The sequence below is a fragment of the Trachemys scripta genome, chromosome 5 (assembly GCF_013100865.1).
Source record: "Trachemys scripta elegans isolate TJP31775 chromosome 5, CAS_Tse_1.0, whole genome shotgun sequence".
Lineage (NCBI taxonomy): Eukaryota > Metazoa > Chordata > Testudines > Emydidae > Trachemys > Trachemys scripta.
This window is the reverse complement of record NC_048302.1, coordinates 127258897-127274650: the sequence shown is the minus strand read 5'-3', so window position 1 is coordinate 127274650 and position 15754 is coordinate 127258897. Positions and strand designations below refer to the sequence as shown.

Genomic DNA, 15754 nt, shown 5'->3' with positions numbered 1-15754 from the left:
CCCTCTCTGGAGACCCCGGCGGGTTCAGTGTACGGGACTCAGGAGAGGAATCTGGTGTGTTATAGCCCAGGATCCGGGCACCTACTGCTGTGCTAGAGTAGCCCCTACAATGGTTCATTCCAACAAGTGGCTCAGTCCCACCCACAGCTCCACACGTGCATCCCAAGGGGCTTTGCCAGAGAACAGCAATGGAGGGAGGGCTGGAGACTCCCCTGCTCTGCTCACACAACACCCCCGTAGCTCTCAGGCTCTGGCACCTACCGTGGCATGGAGGTAGTGGGTGTAGGGCACAGACACAGGAGGCAGCGTAAGAGCCTGGCGCACTGATGCCACTTGTCAACCTCTCTGTGCTGCGCATGCATCCCAATCTGAGCATGCTCAGACCTTGACATGAGGTCTGGGAAGAGCTCACCCAACTGGCTTCTGCGCGCCCACAAAGCCTTTGAGAACAGCCATTGTCCTAGGGGTGTGAACAGCTACCGCCACTGGTGCAGAGGATCATGCAGCTACAGGCACTGTTGCTTCCTTGGAAACCTGGCTGTACGAGTACAGTGAAAAAGTATTTGAAAATAAATGACTGGAAAGGTCAGCAGGATTTAAACCCCACACAAGAAATGACTGAATGACTTTAGCTTTTCTTACGTGTGTTTAAAGGTGCAACTGGCTTGGTTACTCATCGTTAATCCGATGGCTGTTGCTACTGCCTGTGTCCTGTAAAGGTAACTCCGGCTGCTTTACCATCTGGATCATGCAACTGTATTAGCGTTATGACATCCAGTAACAGCTACGCTACACTGACACCATCAGGTCAGATATTTCAAAGCTCCTCCCTGGCATTAACATCTGGTCATTTGCATAATTAAGCTCTCTTTGCATATTCACACATGGCTGATGGTCCCTCACTCAGCTGCTGAACACATAAATGGTTCCATTTCCACTACATGCTTCACTGAGGAGCATTTCCAACCCCACAGAAGCAAGATGAGCTCAAAGACTCCCCTTCTCTGGCTGCTGCTTTTCTGGATTCAGGGTAAGAAACAGGGAAGTGTTAAAACGGTTAATAAGGAATGAGACAAAGTATAAGGAAAAACGGCCATGGGTTATTTATTTAAATACAGTCCCATGTATATTTTCTAGTTCACTTTTCCTGTTCACTTTACAGGTGTTTCAATGTAAAGCTTTGAACAATGTTAATGTCATTTTCCAATTTACCAAACTGCCAATTTTGATTCTCTCTCTCCAGGTTCCAGTGGGCAGATTGTCATGACTCAGACTCCAGAATCTCTCTCAGTGTCTGTGGGAGAGACCGTCACTATCAAATGCAAAGCCAGCACAAGCATTAGCAACTACATCGCTTGGTACCAACAGAAACCTGGACAGGCTCCCAAGCTTCTTATCTATGACGCCAGCAGCCGTCCCACGGGCATCCCAGACCGGTTCAGTGGCACTGGGTCTGGCACTGATTTCACATTCACAATCAGCAGGGTTGAAGCTGGAGATGCTGGAGATTATTACTGTCAGCAGCATTATACCACCCCTCTCACACAGTGATACAGACCAATACAAAAACCTCCCTGCTCTATGAAGCGTACAGAGTAATAGACACTAATCCACACAACTAGAACAATGGTCATATTTTCAAATGTTCTGCTACAAGAAAAAGAGGAGGATCACTCCCCCCATCCACTTGAATAATTTCAAACTCGAACACTGTATTGCTATTCCAAGATGTTAGCTATGCTGTGAAGTTTGTTACAGCAAAAGCTGAGCGTCACTGGTGAAATCTCACAATTGTATTTCCAATTAGTTCCATCGTTTTTAGAAATCTAACCTTCCCGTTCAATTTCGCGGGTTTGTGATGCTTGGTGTTCAGCTAATGACAACATTCCTGTAATGGATTTTATCTTAAATTACTAAAATGTACTCTCAGGCTTAGTGCAATCTTATTTGTTTTAATTTATTTATTGTATTACCATCTTACATAGGAGCACCCACAGACATGGACCTGGACCCCTTTGTGCTAGGACCTGTACAAACACAGAAAAAAATGGTCCCTACCACAAAGAACTGACAATCTTGCTGTAATTTTTGATTGGGAATTATTATACAGATCCAGAAAAAAATTAATTAGCTGGAAGTTAAGGTTGTTTTCGTACAAAATCGTAGAGCATGGGAAATAGTAAAGGTAATATTTACTTATTTATGCAGCACAGATCAAATACAACCAAACCTACACCACATTAATGTACGTTGAACCATTAATACACAGCCTCAGATACCAACACATTCCCAGGATTCACATGCATTCCCAGGAACAAACTAAGCTGATCTGATGTGGACAGGGCCGGCTCCAGGGTTTTTGCCGCCCCAAGCGGCAAAAAATAAAATAAAATAAATAAAGCCACAATCGCGATCACGATCTGCGGCGGCAATTCAGCGGGAGGGCCTTTGCTCCGAGCTGGAGTGAAGGACTGTCCGCCGAATTGCTGCGAAATAGCTGGATGTGCCGCCCCTCTCCAGAGAGGCTGCCCCAAGCACCTGCTTGGCAAACTGGTGCCTGGAGCCGGCCCTGGATGTGGGCCACCTATGAGGAAAGATTGAAAAAATTGGGTTTGTTTAGTCTGGAGAAGAGAAGATTGAGAGTGGACATGATACCAGTTTTCAAGTACATAAACTGTTGTTACAAGGAGGAGGGAGAAAAATTGTTCTTCTTAACCTCTGAGGATAGGACAAAACGCAATGGGTTTAAATTGCAACAAGGGCGGTTTAGGTTGGACATTAGAAAAAACTTCCTAACTGTCAGAGATGGTCGAGATAATACTTAGTCCTGCCTTGTGTGCAGGGGACTGGACCTCTCGAGGTCCCTTCCAGTTCTATGATTCCATCTTGGAAGCTGCCAGTAGTTTCTGGGAACAAGACAAAACATCCCCTTGCAGGCTGATTTACTGTGAACGGTTGGTTCCCTGTTTGATCCCTTTCCTAAGCGTTCAGTAGGTCTATGTACATGGCTGATGTAAAATCCATTGGTGTCTTGCACTCCAGAGTGAAGCGCCCTTATTAGCCTATTAGGCAAGGGGCCAAATGTTGCTGGTTTCCGAAAGCAAATAGAAGCTTTGTGGCTAAGCAGCTAGAGCACGTGGGCTGGCTGCACTGGGCATGTCTGGAACAACAATGTCCAGTGCCCTGCCTCACTCTCAAGAAGCTAAGGGTGGTTGTGTCCTTGATAGATGTTGGGATCCTGCTACACTGGCCCTGACAACCCACCCGTACAAGTGGGGCATGTGTCTATAGTCCAAAGGGGGAACTTTTTTCCATCCTGACCCAACAAGATTAAGAATTGTAGAAGTTTTGACCCAGAACAGGCATAACCCCCCTCACACACACACACAAAGAACCCTTGTGTTGGGGATCCAGGACACACATCCTCTGTCTATACTGTGCAATAATATTCTCCTCTGCAATATAAATGTCGCTTGTACACTCCCAGACAGAAACTACATTAAGATGGAGTTCTGGCTGCAAGTACGTGTTCGTGATTTAGGGTAAAACACATTACAGGGGAATTGTACTTGTACCAAAAACAAGCATTTTAAACCTAGAAAAATCAGAGATAAATTTAAAAGAAATTTAAACATGTTATGGTATGGAAATACACAAATAAGGGCAGCAAAACAACCTAACTCTGCACTGTAATGATGCACTGAAATTAAGATTTGATTGTGATTAAAGCACTTGAGTGTTTGAGGATCCCAGATTAAATTAGAAAGATTTTTAAAGACACATTGGAGTTTTTAAGATCCCTCCCCCTGCCCCCCCCCCCCGGCATAGTTACAGTGGTTTGGATGCCTTAACAGTACTTTTCTTACCTTAGAGTGTTTGGATTTTTTTTAACAAAATGTAAACCTTAATTCTGAATTTCCTTGGTTTTACATGCTTGGGTCTGGGTTAAGTACAACAAGTTTATTAATGATTAGTACTGACAATCTTAACTCTAAATGTAGTTTTTGTCTGAGGTGTGTGTAAATTTCATACATGAACACTAAAACAAACCCACAGACCGTGCCACTAAACAACATTAGTAATGATATGCAGATATGTAATATCAACCTTACTTCTTCATTTTATTTTACTTAGGTTCATAGGTTTTTAAGGCCAGAAGGGACTATCATGATCATCTAGTCTGACCTCCTGAATAATATTGGCTATAGAAGCTAGCCGATACATTCTGCATCAAGCCCAGAACTTCTCTTTGAGCAACAACATATTATCTAGAAAGCGCGGCAGTCTTGATATCAGAGGGCATTTACTTGTATCTCCTAGCAGGCAGAGCAACCAGCCAGTTTGCATAATCAAAGCAGACAAAGTGCCCTGATAAACCTGGCCCTGTTAGTGAGTCCAGTGCTGTGTGAAAGAGGCAGGGAGAGACCAGTCCCTGAGTCCTGGTCTGTGCTCCTGAAAGATTTCATGGCCTCATGCCAGCATGAGCAACAGTGCTTGAAACACTCCAGGGTGCTGCTTCCTCAACTCTACTGTGCACTGATGTTGCACTACTGGGGGACCTCATCAGGAGCACGTGGGGAGAGCTGTAAGATGGTCTTTACTCTTAAAGTAGCAAACTATTTACTGGGTGGCCGGGGTTCACCAGGTAACAGATGAGGAACTGAGACACAGCGAAATTAAGTGACTCGTCCAGGGTCACACAGGGAGACTATGGCAGAGCCAGGAACTGAACCCAGATCTCTTAACACCAGTCTAGTAACTTAATAACAAGCCTGTCCTTCCTTAATAAGGGCCCATGTACTATCTGTACACTACACGGGTCTCCTGGTGTAGGATGAGATAATACCTCAGGGTTATGGTGATCACACAGAGGATACAAATGCTGCCCCACCCTGAACTCTGGCCGTGGTGTAAATATTGCCTGGCCTGGCCGTACTGCCATAGTCTGAAAGGCCTCATGTTTGAAAACTGGCTCCACAACATAAATCACAGCTTGAAACATGTGAGTGGGGGGCTAAATGAAGACACAGATATGAGAAGGGAAAGAAGCATCAGGCCGTGTAGCACCACACTGCCTGGGGAGCGCTACGACATCTGCTTTGGCATGGTGTTCTCGGACTAAATTCTGTGGACAACTCTGCCATTGCCCAGCAGGTGGCAGTATTATGACACAACATTGCAGAGCTGTAGCTTTCAAGCCAAACAGGCCAGTTGGACTCCGAAGGATTCATTGGTACAAGCTGACTAAAGAGGAAGGAGAACAAATGAGTGACTGGGCTTCCCTGAGCACAAATTTTAAAAACATCTATAAGGCCAGACTGGGAGTCCTTTATCCGCTCAGCTGAGCCCTTACTGACATGAGCAGTCCCAATGAAATACATGCTCTGCTACCCATTGAAGAGTTTCCTTGTTAAAGAATAAATCTACCACTGTAACCACCTTATGCCATGTAAACCTCGGTCTGGGCACCTGAAGACTAAAACAGTGAGTACCTATGAATAGTTCTTTCATGTAACCGCTGCATGAAACAGACAAGCCAAAGATTTCACAACAGCTTTCCTGGGGCTATAATCCTGGTGACTTCCAGGTTTTGACACTTTTGTATATTCACACAAGTGACTTTCCCCTTTCTGAGCATTTACAAATGTGTGGATTTCCACTGTGTGCTCACTGACCAGCACTGCCAATCACAGACAAGCAAGATGATCTCGCAGACTCTTCTTCCCTGGATGCTATTTGATTTCTGGCTTCAAGGGAAGAAATAATACAAATGTAAGAATTGTTGCACTCATGTATTAATTCTATTGTATTGTAAGTTAATTTCCACTCTTCAACTGAAACTTAAATTGTGTAAATCTTTGAAGAATTATGATGCCATCATCCTGCTTACCCCATCCTATTCTGCCTCTCTTTTTTCTATATCCAGATTCCAATTGGCAGAAAGTGCTGATTCAACAGAATCTCTGTCAGTGTTTCCAGGAGACACAGCCACTAGCAACTGCAAAGCCAGGGTGAGCACTAGCGACAACGTAGCTTGGTATCAAGCAACCAGGACAAGCTCTGAACTTCTCATTGATAACCCTGTTAGCCTGGCCTCTAGGCTCCCAGGCTCCTTCAGTGGCAGTGGTGGTGACAATGGACACGCTGACTACACTCTCACTGTCAGCAGTGTGGAAGCTGATGATGCTGGAGAATATCACTGCAGAGCTGTACAATGACTGGCCTCTCCCAGTGACACAGGCCAATGCAAAACCCTCCCTGTCCTATGCAGAGTTTGCTGTGCTTGCTGGCCTGTGTAACTGCATGATCTTTTCACTTTGCATCCGAAGAAGTGGGTATTCACTCGCAAAAGCTCATGCTCCAATACATCTGTTAGTCTATAAGGTGCCACAGCACAGAACTCTTTGCTGCTTTTACAGATCCAGACTAACACGGCTACCCCTCTGATACTTGATCTTTTCACTGTTATCTTTGGCTTCTCTCTCCTACTACTCTCCTATATTAATTTCCACTTGTTTCATTTGATCATCAATTAGACCTAGACCTGCAAACCCTTCCCACATGCATCACATCATTCACAGGACTTCTCCCATTGATGTCCATGGAACTGCTCACATCAGTGAAGTTACATATGTCTGCAGGGGTTGGCAGGATCAATCCTTAGTGTGTAAACTCCTCAGGGCAGGGACTGTGTTTTCCTTTCTGGTTGTACAGCACCGAGCACAACAGGGACCTGACCTTCATTGGAACCAGGGGATGCCACTGTCTGTAATACAATAATAAACATAACAACAATGCACACACACTCCCTGTAACCTGGCCTTGTGGGACACCACTGAGAATACCAAATTCAGGACAAACAGCTGAGAAATAGGGCAGATATACCTCCAAAATGGAGGTTAACCTCCCATGAGATATACCAAACCAGCAACAAAAGTAAACTTCTGTTTCACCACACTGGCTAAGAAGTAGTCACAAAAGCAGTTTCCTTAGATATTCCTGTCCTTATATCACCACTCAAAACATTAGATTTTAAGATGAGTTGTTCTTTAAAACCAATTTCATCAAATAACAGGTTCTTCTGATCCCAAAGGACCAGCCACATACCCAAGTCAATATACAACTTAGATCTTACCCAAATATTACGCTGTTGCCAATCCTTTAGTATCTAAAATCTAAAGGTTTATTTATAAAAAGGAAAGAGAAGGAGAAAGAAAGAAAGAAAGAAAGATGAGAGTTAAAATTGGTTAAAGGAATCAAATATATACAGTAAATGCAATGTTCTTGGTTCAGGCTTATACCAGGGATGGAATAAACTGCTGGCTTAAGTCAAGTCTCTGTTTGCTTCCAAATGACTGGAAGGTCCTCAGTCCATTGGCTAGAATGCTTCCATTAGCATAAATTTATAGTCCAGAAGCTTGAGCAGGAAAGAGGCTGGAGCAGGATAGAGGCAAAATGGAGGGGTTTCCAGGGCCTTTTATAGCTTCTGCCATGTGGAGGGAAACCCATTGTTTCAAGCAAAGTCCTCAGCACAGCTAGTGGAAAAGCTAGTGGAAAATTACAGATGACAAGTTTGGAGTCACATGGGCAAGTCACCTGTGCATGCCCGATTGCGCTTAGCCATTGCAGGAAGCCATTATCTATCCTTTAGATGGAATGTCCACTCAGTGTAGATGGGCGTTTCCCATGGTTCATTGTGAATTAAGTGTCACTCGATGAGCTACTTAATATGAATACTCCCTTCAAGATGTGCTGGTTTACTACCTTGTGGGCGTTACCTCAGGAGCAAACATTTGAAATCCAGGTATAGAGCCAATACTCATAACTTCAAATACAAAAATGATACATACATACAAATAGCATAATCATAATCAGCAAATCATAACCTTTCCATAGACATCTTATATGCCACGTTTTATACAAGATTTGTTATATATAACAGCGGTTGCAACAATGATCTATATGGTCATATTTTAATCAGATAACATCACACTCCCTTCCAGAGCTGGCCATCTCTATGTCTCGTGCAGGGGTTGGAGATCATGACTCACAGTCACTTCTGCGGAGGTTAGCAGTGCTAGCTCCAGACATCCCTTGGGTTTGTGTGGGTCAAGGACTGCAACTGTATCCAGCCCTACAGGGGGCCTCCTAGCACACCCCCATCCTTGCACACCCATGGAGGCACCAGCAACAATCTGTCCCAAAGGAAGGTCCTTAGAGTCATAAGAATTTGGATAGGTCATCAGCCCAACTAGCTGCTTGGACAAGGGCAATGGGGAGAATCCATGAATATTTTCATGGACGGGGAGGAGAGTAACTGAAAGGTAAATTGAGATAAAGGCTCTGAAAACTGCTGTTAAAAGACCTGGGAGATTTTACCTGCTTAGATACCCAAGGCCGCAAACAACAACCCTGGTGCCCTCTCCACAGATCACGTTCTGTTATTCCATTCATAAAACCATCCGTGTTGCAACTTGACCTCATACGTCACTGTCACCAGGTTACAGAGACCAACACTGCACAAGAACAAGAGGAAATGCCTTGCAACTAAAATGCAGTAAATTTATATCAGCTGATTATTTGCATAGTCACTCGGGGGGGCATCGCCTAGTTGGGCTGTTGAGTATTTATAACTGGTCCCATTTGCACTGTATGGTGAGCTGTTCAGCATTCCCCACGGAGACCTGGCAAGATGCTCTCGCAGGCCCAGCTTCTCTGGATACTAGTGCTTTGGATTCAGGGTGAGCACTATATCAAGAGGGAACAGACTTCATAGGCAATAAAATACTAGCTAGGTTTACAACAATACTGCAGTACTTATTTTGCAAACTAATGTTAAATAAATTCTTAAATTAAAAATTCATTTAAATATCCAGCTTTAATTACTTTTAATAATGTGCCATGACTGCATGTATTCTCTCTCCATATCTAGACTCCTATGGCCAAATTGTTCTGACTCAGACTCCAGAATCCCTGTCAGTGTCCCCTGGAGAGCGAGTCACCATCAACTGCAAAGCCGGTACCAGCATTAGCAACTACTTAGGCTGGTTCCAACAGAAATCGGGACAAGCTCCTAAGCTTCTTATCTACGATTCTACTAACCGTGCCTCTGGGATCCCAGCCCGGTTCAGCGGCAGTGGGTCTGGGACTGATTTCACTCTCACAATCAGCAGCGTTGAAGCTGAAGATGCTGGAGATTATTACTGTCAGCAACGTAACAGCTTCCCTCTCACAGTGATACAGACCATTACAAAAACCTCCCTGAAAAGAGAGGGAGCTCGCTGCTTACTGTTTCTCACTGCTGTGACCAGGAGGGCAAATTTTATCAATGAATGCAAATGAGAAACAGAAAGTCACTCAAAATACACTTGACATTTTATACACATCTAAAATCCCAAAGTCATCAACAAACACACCCAGGAATCAATTCCCCCTCTACTGAAATCCAGCTCCACGGGAGTGGAAGCAGCAGTACAAGTAGGGAGGTATGGTATGATATGCCATAGCACCAAGATATTTGTTACTGGTACGGTGTACCAGAAAGAGGAGGGGCAGAAGGTGGGGCTGCTCGGCGACCCCACACCCACAACTCCTCTGGCGCAACAGTATCTCCCCCAGCCCTGCCATGCAGGGTCTCCTCCGATCTGTACAGCAGCCAGCCCCGCCGGAGGACTCTCCCGGGAACCGCAGCGGGGAAAGGAGCAGAACCCCAGCCCCGCCCCCTGCCCTTCCATGGAGCTGCATCTCCTCCAGTTCCAGGCAGCAGCCGCGCTGGGGTACAGGGCTGGGGGTGGTACAGCATCCACGCTGGAGGAGCTGCGGGCGTGAGGCTGGCCAGTGGCCCCATGTTCTGCTCCTTTCCCTGCTGCAGTTCCCAGGAGAGCCCTGAACTGCAGGACTCTCCGGGGAACCGCCGTGGGGAAAGGAGCAGAACGCTGGCAGCTCCTTCAGCGCGGCTGCTGTACCGCCCCCAGCCCTGTCCTCCAGAGATAGAGAATAGGGCTGAGGGTGGTACAGCAGATAGAGGAAACCCTGCATGGAAGAACTGGGACAGTACAGCAGCCGTGCCAGGAGACGTACAGACAGAGCCTCCCCCCCCGCCCCCGAGGTAAGGTGGGTGGATCATGGGGAGGGGACGGGGAGAACATGGGGGACCCGGGCTGGAGGCGGGGCAAGGAGGAGCCACGTGGAAGATCACCTGAGGTCACATGCCCCCCGTGGGGTGGGGGGGAGAACATACCGGTAAGAAATGGATTCCACTTGTACCACTGCAATTCAATCTGGATTGTTTTATCTCATTAGATCTACAGGGAGCATTTTCAGTAGGCAGGACTTAAACTCTGCCCCAATACTGATGCCAGTATTATTAATCCCTGCTATTGCGAAACTTGCTGTGGGTTGTCTGAGGACCTGGAGTGGTCGTGGGTTTAGTGCTTTAGTGCTATTGGGGCACTCTGTGCATCGGATGAGGTACACCCTGTGTTGTGATAGGCGCAGATCTCAGGGGTATGGTTCAGGCCAATTCAATGAAGCCATCTAATCAAAAATGAATGTTTGAAAACTCCAGATATGGAGTCAATTTACATGAGCTTTGCACAGTCACAAACACACACCACTTTTCCCTGTGCCGCTGAGCTCTTTTATAAAAGCATTGGCTGGGACTTCATGGGCCCAGAGAAAATGAGCGTATGAGGCAGCTCTGGTGTTTGCATTCCAGGTAAGAAATAAAAGCCAACCCAGGCTTTGAGGCAATATAGCATCAGGGGGAAAAATCTAAAAAGATGGAAAATATAATATCTCAGAACTTTATAAATTACACCTTAATACATTCTTAACTAGGGTTACCATATTTTGAGTGTCCAAAAAGAGGACACTCCACAGGGCCCCAGCCCCAGCCCCGCCCATGCCCCCGCCCCAACCCCACCCCTTCCCCAAAGTCCCCACCCCAACTCCGCCCCCTCCCCTGCTTCCCATGAACATTTGATTCACAGGAAGCCTGAAGCAGGCAGCAGGTAAGCGGGTGGGGAGGGGGAGGAGGTGCGGCCCAGTCTGGCCCCCACAACCAAGCAGCTCACTCCAGCGGCTGGCCCCGGCCCCAGCGTCTCCAGCCTGGCTGGATTTATATAGAGTCCCTGTGTTTTAGCCCTGCTGTACTGGACAGTGAACTTGTAAGCATCTGTTTTAACACATGGCCTTACTTTGGTTCACAACTTAGCCTGGTTTTGCTGACTGTGGTTCAGGCCTCAGGTCTTGCACCAGGCCCCGTGCTCCAGGCTCTCTCTACCTCTACTACATGCATTACTTTGCATTTATCAACATTGAATTTCACCTGCCATTCTGTTGCCGAGAAACCTAGTTTTGTGAGATCCCTTCACAATCTGCTTCATACTTAACTATCTTGAGTAGTTTTGTATCATCTGCAAATTTTGCCACCTTGCCATTTACCCCTTTTTCCTGATCATTTATAAATATGTTGAACAGCACTGGACACAGTACAGATTCCTGGTGGACAGCACTATTTACCTCTCTCCATCCTAAACACTGAACATTTATTCCTACCCTTTGTTTCCTGTCTTTTAACCAGTTACTGATCCATGAGAGGACCTTCCCTCTTATCCTATGCCTGTTTACTTTGCATAAGAGTCTTTGGTGAGGGACCTTGTCAAAAGTCCAAATATACTATTATCATTGGATCCACATGTTTGTTGACCCCTTCAGAGAATTATAATAGATTGGTGAGGCATGATTTCCCTTTACAAAAGTTGCGTTAATTCTTCCCCAACAAATCATGTTCATCTGTGTTTCTGATAATTCTGTTCTTTACTATAGTTTCTATCACTTTGCCTGATAATGAAGTTAGGCTTACCAGCCTGTAACTGCAGGATCATCTTTTTAAAAAAATAGTGACACCTTAGCTATCCTCCAGTCTTCTGGAACAGAAGCTGATTTAAGTGACAGGTGACATACCACAGTTAGTAGTTCTGCAATTTCATATCTGAGTTTCTGCAGAACTCTTGGGTGAATACCATCTGGTCCTGGTGACTTACTACAGTTTAATTTATAAATTTGTTCCAAAATCTCCTCTACTGACATCTCAATCTGGGACAGTTCTTCATCTGTCAACTAAAAAGAATGGCTCAGATGTAGGAATCTCCCTCACATCCTCTGCAGTGAAAACCGATGCAAAGAATTCATTTAGCTTCTTCGGCACGGCCTTATCTTCCTTGAGTGTTCCTTTAGCACCTTGATCATCCATGGCCCCACTGATTGTTTGGCAGGCTTCCTGCTTCTGATGTACTTAAAAAAACCTGCTATTAATTTTTGAATCTATCCTCACATTTAAAAGAGCTAGGCGCATTATTCATGGGGAAAACTAGTTATTGCAAATTTGGGGTAAAATTTTCCCAGGCACAAGGCAGATTAATTAGCATTTTGAGGGTTTATATGAAACTTCAGTGGCTCATAGGCCTTGTTCTGGCCCCCTCAGGGTGAATTTCGCCCAGAAACATTTTTTATTTGTTTGTTGCTCTGCTGGTTTTTTGCATTATTCATGTTCCTGGGTCCTTTCCAAATGGATCCTGCAAACTACTTTTAGCCTATGGATCATATATAAGCTTTTCCCCTGGACTAATTGTTCTTCATGGTGAATGAGTGGTCACGTGAGTCATGGGGTATTTTCTCTGCTCTCTGTACTGATGGCTGTATCCCTGGGGCTGCTGATCTGACCACATTATTCATTTTTATTTATAATTCACTAAAAACCTCCTTTTTATTTCACCTGCCACAGTCACAAAATTGTCACTATAGTGCCACAGAATCCAGAGATCTGCCCCAGGATTCAGGTCAGGCTTCTGACGGAGTACACAGGGCTCCATGCAGATGGCTCAGAGACAAGAAAATGAGACCTGTTTATTCAAACTGACTTTTTAGCTGTAAACATCACTTTCCTTAAAGAATCTTTTCAAATGTGTCGTTTCCTTTTACATTCAGTGAGAAGCGTCTCCACATCCCCACTATGGAGCCTGGACACAGTCCTCAATTAGGGCCAGATTCTGACAGCCTGACTCACGTTGAGTATTGCGCTACTCTTTGAACAGTCCCAATAATTACAATAGGACTGTCTGAGGAATCTGGCCTTGTGGTAAACGTAACATCACAGACATCAGTTCTTTCAGGCACCCAAATCCAGCTACCCCTATACACATGCTAGGGATTTTTACATAGTTATGCTTATTTTGCATATCCATGCATGAGTGGCATTTCCCTGTAGCTCAGAGGGGTTATAACGGCTCTATGTCACAGATCATGGTGCATTGAGCAGCAGCTGTCAGTCTGGAGCTCTCAAGATGAGGTCACACACTCTGCTCCTTTTGGTGATAATTTTCTTTATGAAGGGTAAGTGCATTAGATTAGAATTGTAAAAATGTGTATAAAGAGATGGACAATAAGCTACAGCGATCATCAGAACATAGGTAAGGAATGACTCGTCAAATAGATTCCAATTCTTATTTATATGCTTCTGTATGTTCTGTCTACATAAAGAACAGAATTGAAATTGTTTCATATTAAATAAAATCCTGGTTGATAACAATGCTGTGACAATTTAAATCCTTACACTATCAGGTACAACTACAGACACACCTGGATTTATGCTTTGATTTCACATACAGATGCCAGTGGAGACATTGTGATGACGCAGACTCCGGAATCCCTGTTGGTATCTCCAGGAGAGAGAGTCACCATCAACTGCAAAGCCAGTTCCAACATTGGCAGTGAGATAGACTGGTACCAACAGAAATCAGGAGAAGCTCCTAAGCTTCTTATCTATTATGCTTCCACCCGTCCCTCCGGGATCCCAGACCGGTTCAGTGGCAGTGGGTCTGGCACTGACTTCACTTTGACAATCACCAGTTTTCAAGCTGATGATGCTGGCAGTTATTATTGTCAACAGGACTATGGTTTGCCTCTCACACAGTGATTCAGGCCAGTACAAAAACCTTCCTCCGTAACGGTTCATCACTTCTATTGCAATTCTGTGTTTCAGTTACTCTGTCAGTGTCTTTCCAGTTTTCACAGCCCGTCAGTGCAGAACAATATTAAACACACTGACTTATACCTAAATTATTACACAATATAGTAATTTCTCCACAGAGTTCAGATAGATCAGGTTAGAAAGCACCTAAGTAAACCAGGAGACCCCAGGTTTGAGGCTGTGGAAACATTCTACATTTTGTTCCATTTATAGTAAACAAAACATCAGAAGTTGGCCTCATGGATAACTTAGAAACTTCTGCAGAAATGTGGAAACTGTTAACTACTGAGCTGACTTCCTTCAGAGTTTGGAAATGTAGTCTTCCCGCACCCAAAAATAAATGACAAAAATGAAGACAGCAGGTCCCCGGCTCTCTACCTAATCTGTCCATCCGTCCTTTCAGCCTCCCATCCATCCTTCCTTCTGAATGCTTTCTGTAGCACCCATTGCGGCAGTATTTAAGCATGTACTATTCTACCTTACTCCTTCAAAGCTGTGGAAGGTAAGAGGAAAAAAATGTCCAAAATACTTGATCGTTTATAGATGGCCTCTAACATGGGCTTAGAAAATCCTGCAAAGTTTTAGCAATGCTAGTCTGGGATCTATCTTATAGTTGACAATGGAATTTTGTGACCCCCTGAGGTCCCCGGGGAGATGGCAGGTAACCCCTGAGGGTTAGGAAGTGGAGAATGGAGTCTTCGGCTATTGTTTGTGTTTCTGATTTCTGTGTCTATTTAAACAGGTTTTAAAACAAAATATTTATTCCCCCCACTCCACCTGACACCCTATCCCCACCCCAGCACTCAGGGAATCCTGCCCTGCTCTTGTCAGGCATATAACATGAGAGAAATATCTTCCTTCTCCTTCAGCCATGATGGTCCAGCAGTTAGGGCACTGGTCTAGGCTGCAGAGGACGCAGCAGCTACAGGGATCGATCACTGTTGAGTGTCTCGCCTCGAGAGTTTGCCCTGTACAGACAGAATAGGTCCAGTCAGCCACTACAGCTCTAAGTCTTTGGGGCACAGGGGAGCTCATTGAGGGTATGTCAGGGAGATAGAACCTCCCCTCAGGCCACACAGTGTCAGCAAATCGGCTCTGTGATCTCTATTCCAGCCTCAGGACGGGGGCAAGTTCTGTGGTCCTAGCATCCTCACTCCATGAAGGGCAACAGCTGGTGGATCAGTGAACTGGCAGATCCGCCACACACACACACACACGGGACCAACAACACATGGAGCTTCTGCAGCATTTCCCTCCAGGGTGCACAGGGGCTATGTACCCTGAGACCCTGCCCCTCCCAGAACAGCAAAACCGCAGCAGCTTCCCTGCATCTGGGCCTGTCTGCACAGTGGAGGGGATGGCAGGAGTTGCTGTTTAATGAAGGGCTGTTCAAACAGTAGACCTGAAGCGCCAGCCCTTGTGTGACTAGCAGTGTGAGCCAGAACAGACGTGGTCCTTGGACAGGAGGACCGGAGGGTTGGGCCGTGCAGGGAGCGTCCCCCACTGGGGCAGCCTGCACAAAGGGCATTCACATGAGCATGGACTGCTCACCCCATCCATCCACCAACGACCAATCACCTGGAAGGGATGAGGAGGGGACGACACATGAGGGGGAGAGATCTGCTCCATTTTAGAGGATGGAGTAGAGCATCTCCCTCCTCCCCCACCCCCGGCAGGTCCCTGAGCCGCCCTAGCATAGAATCTGCCTCAGATCTCCTGCAG

General features: G+C 45.6%; 1 gene segment (V, D, J or C); it reads left to right on the top strand.

The window, feature by feature from the left end:
* The first annotated feature begins 879 nt into the window (after positions 1-879).
* LOC117878246 lies at positions 880-1551 on the top strand. The segment is given in 2 exon segments: positions 880-1030; positions 1244-1551. Coding segments are annotated over 2 exon segments (447 nt in total).
* The last annotated feature ends 14203 nt before the right edge of the window (positions 1552-15754 follow it).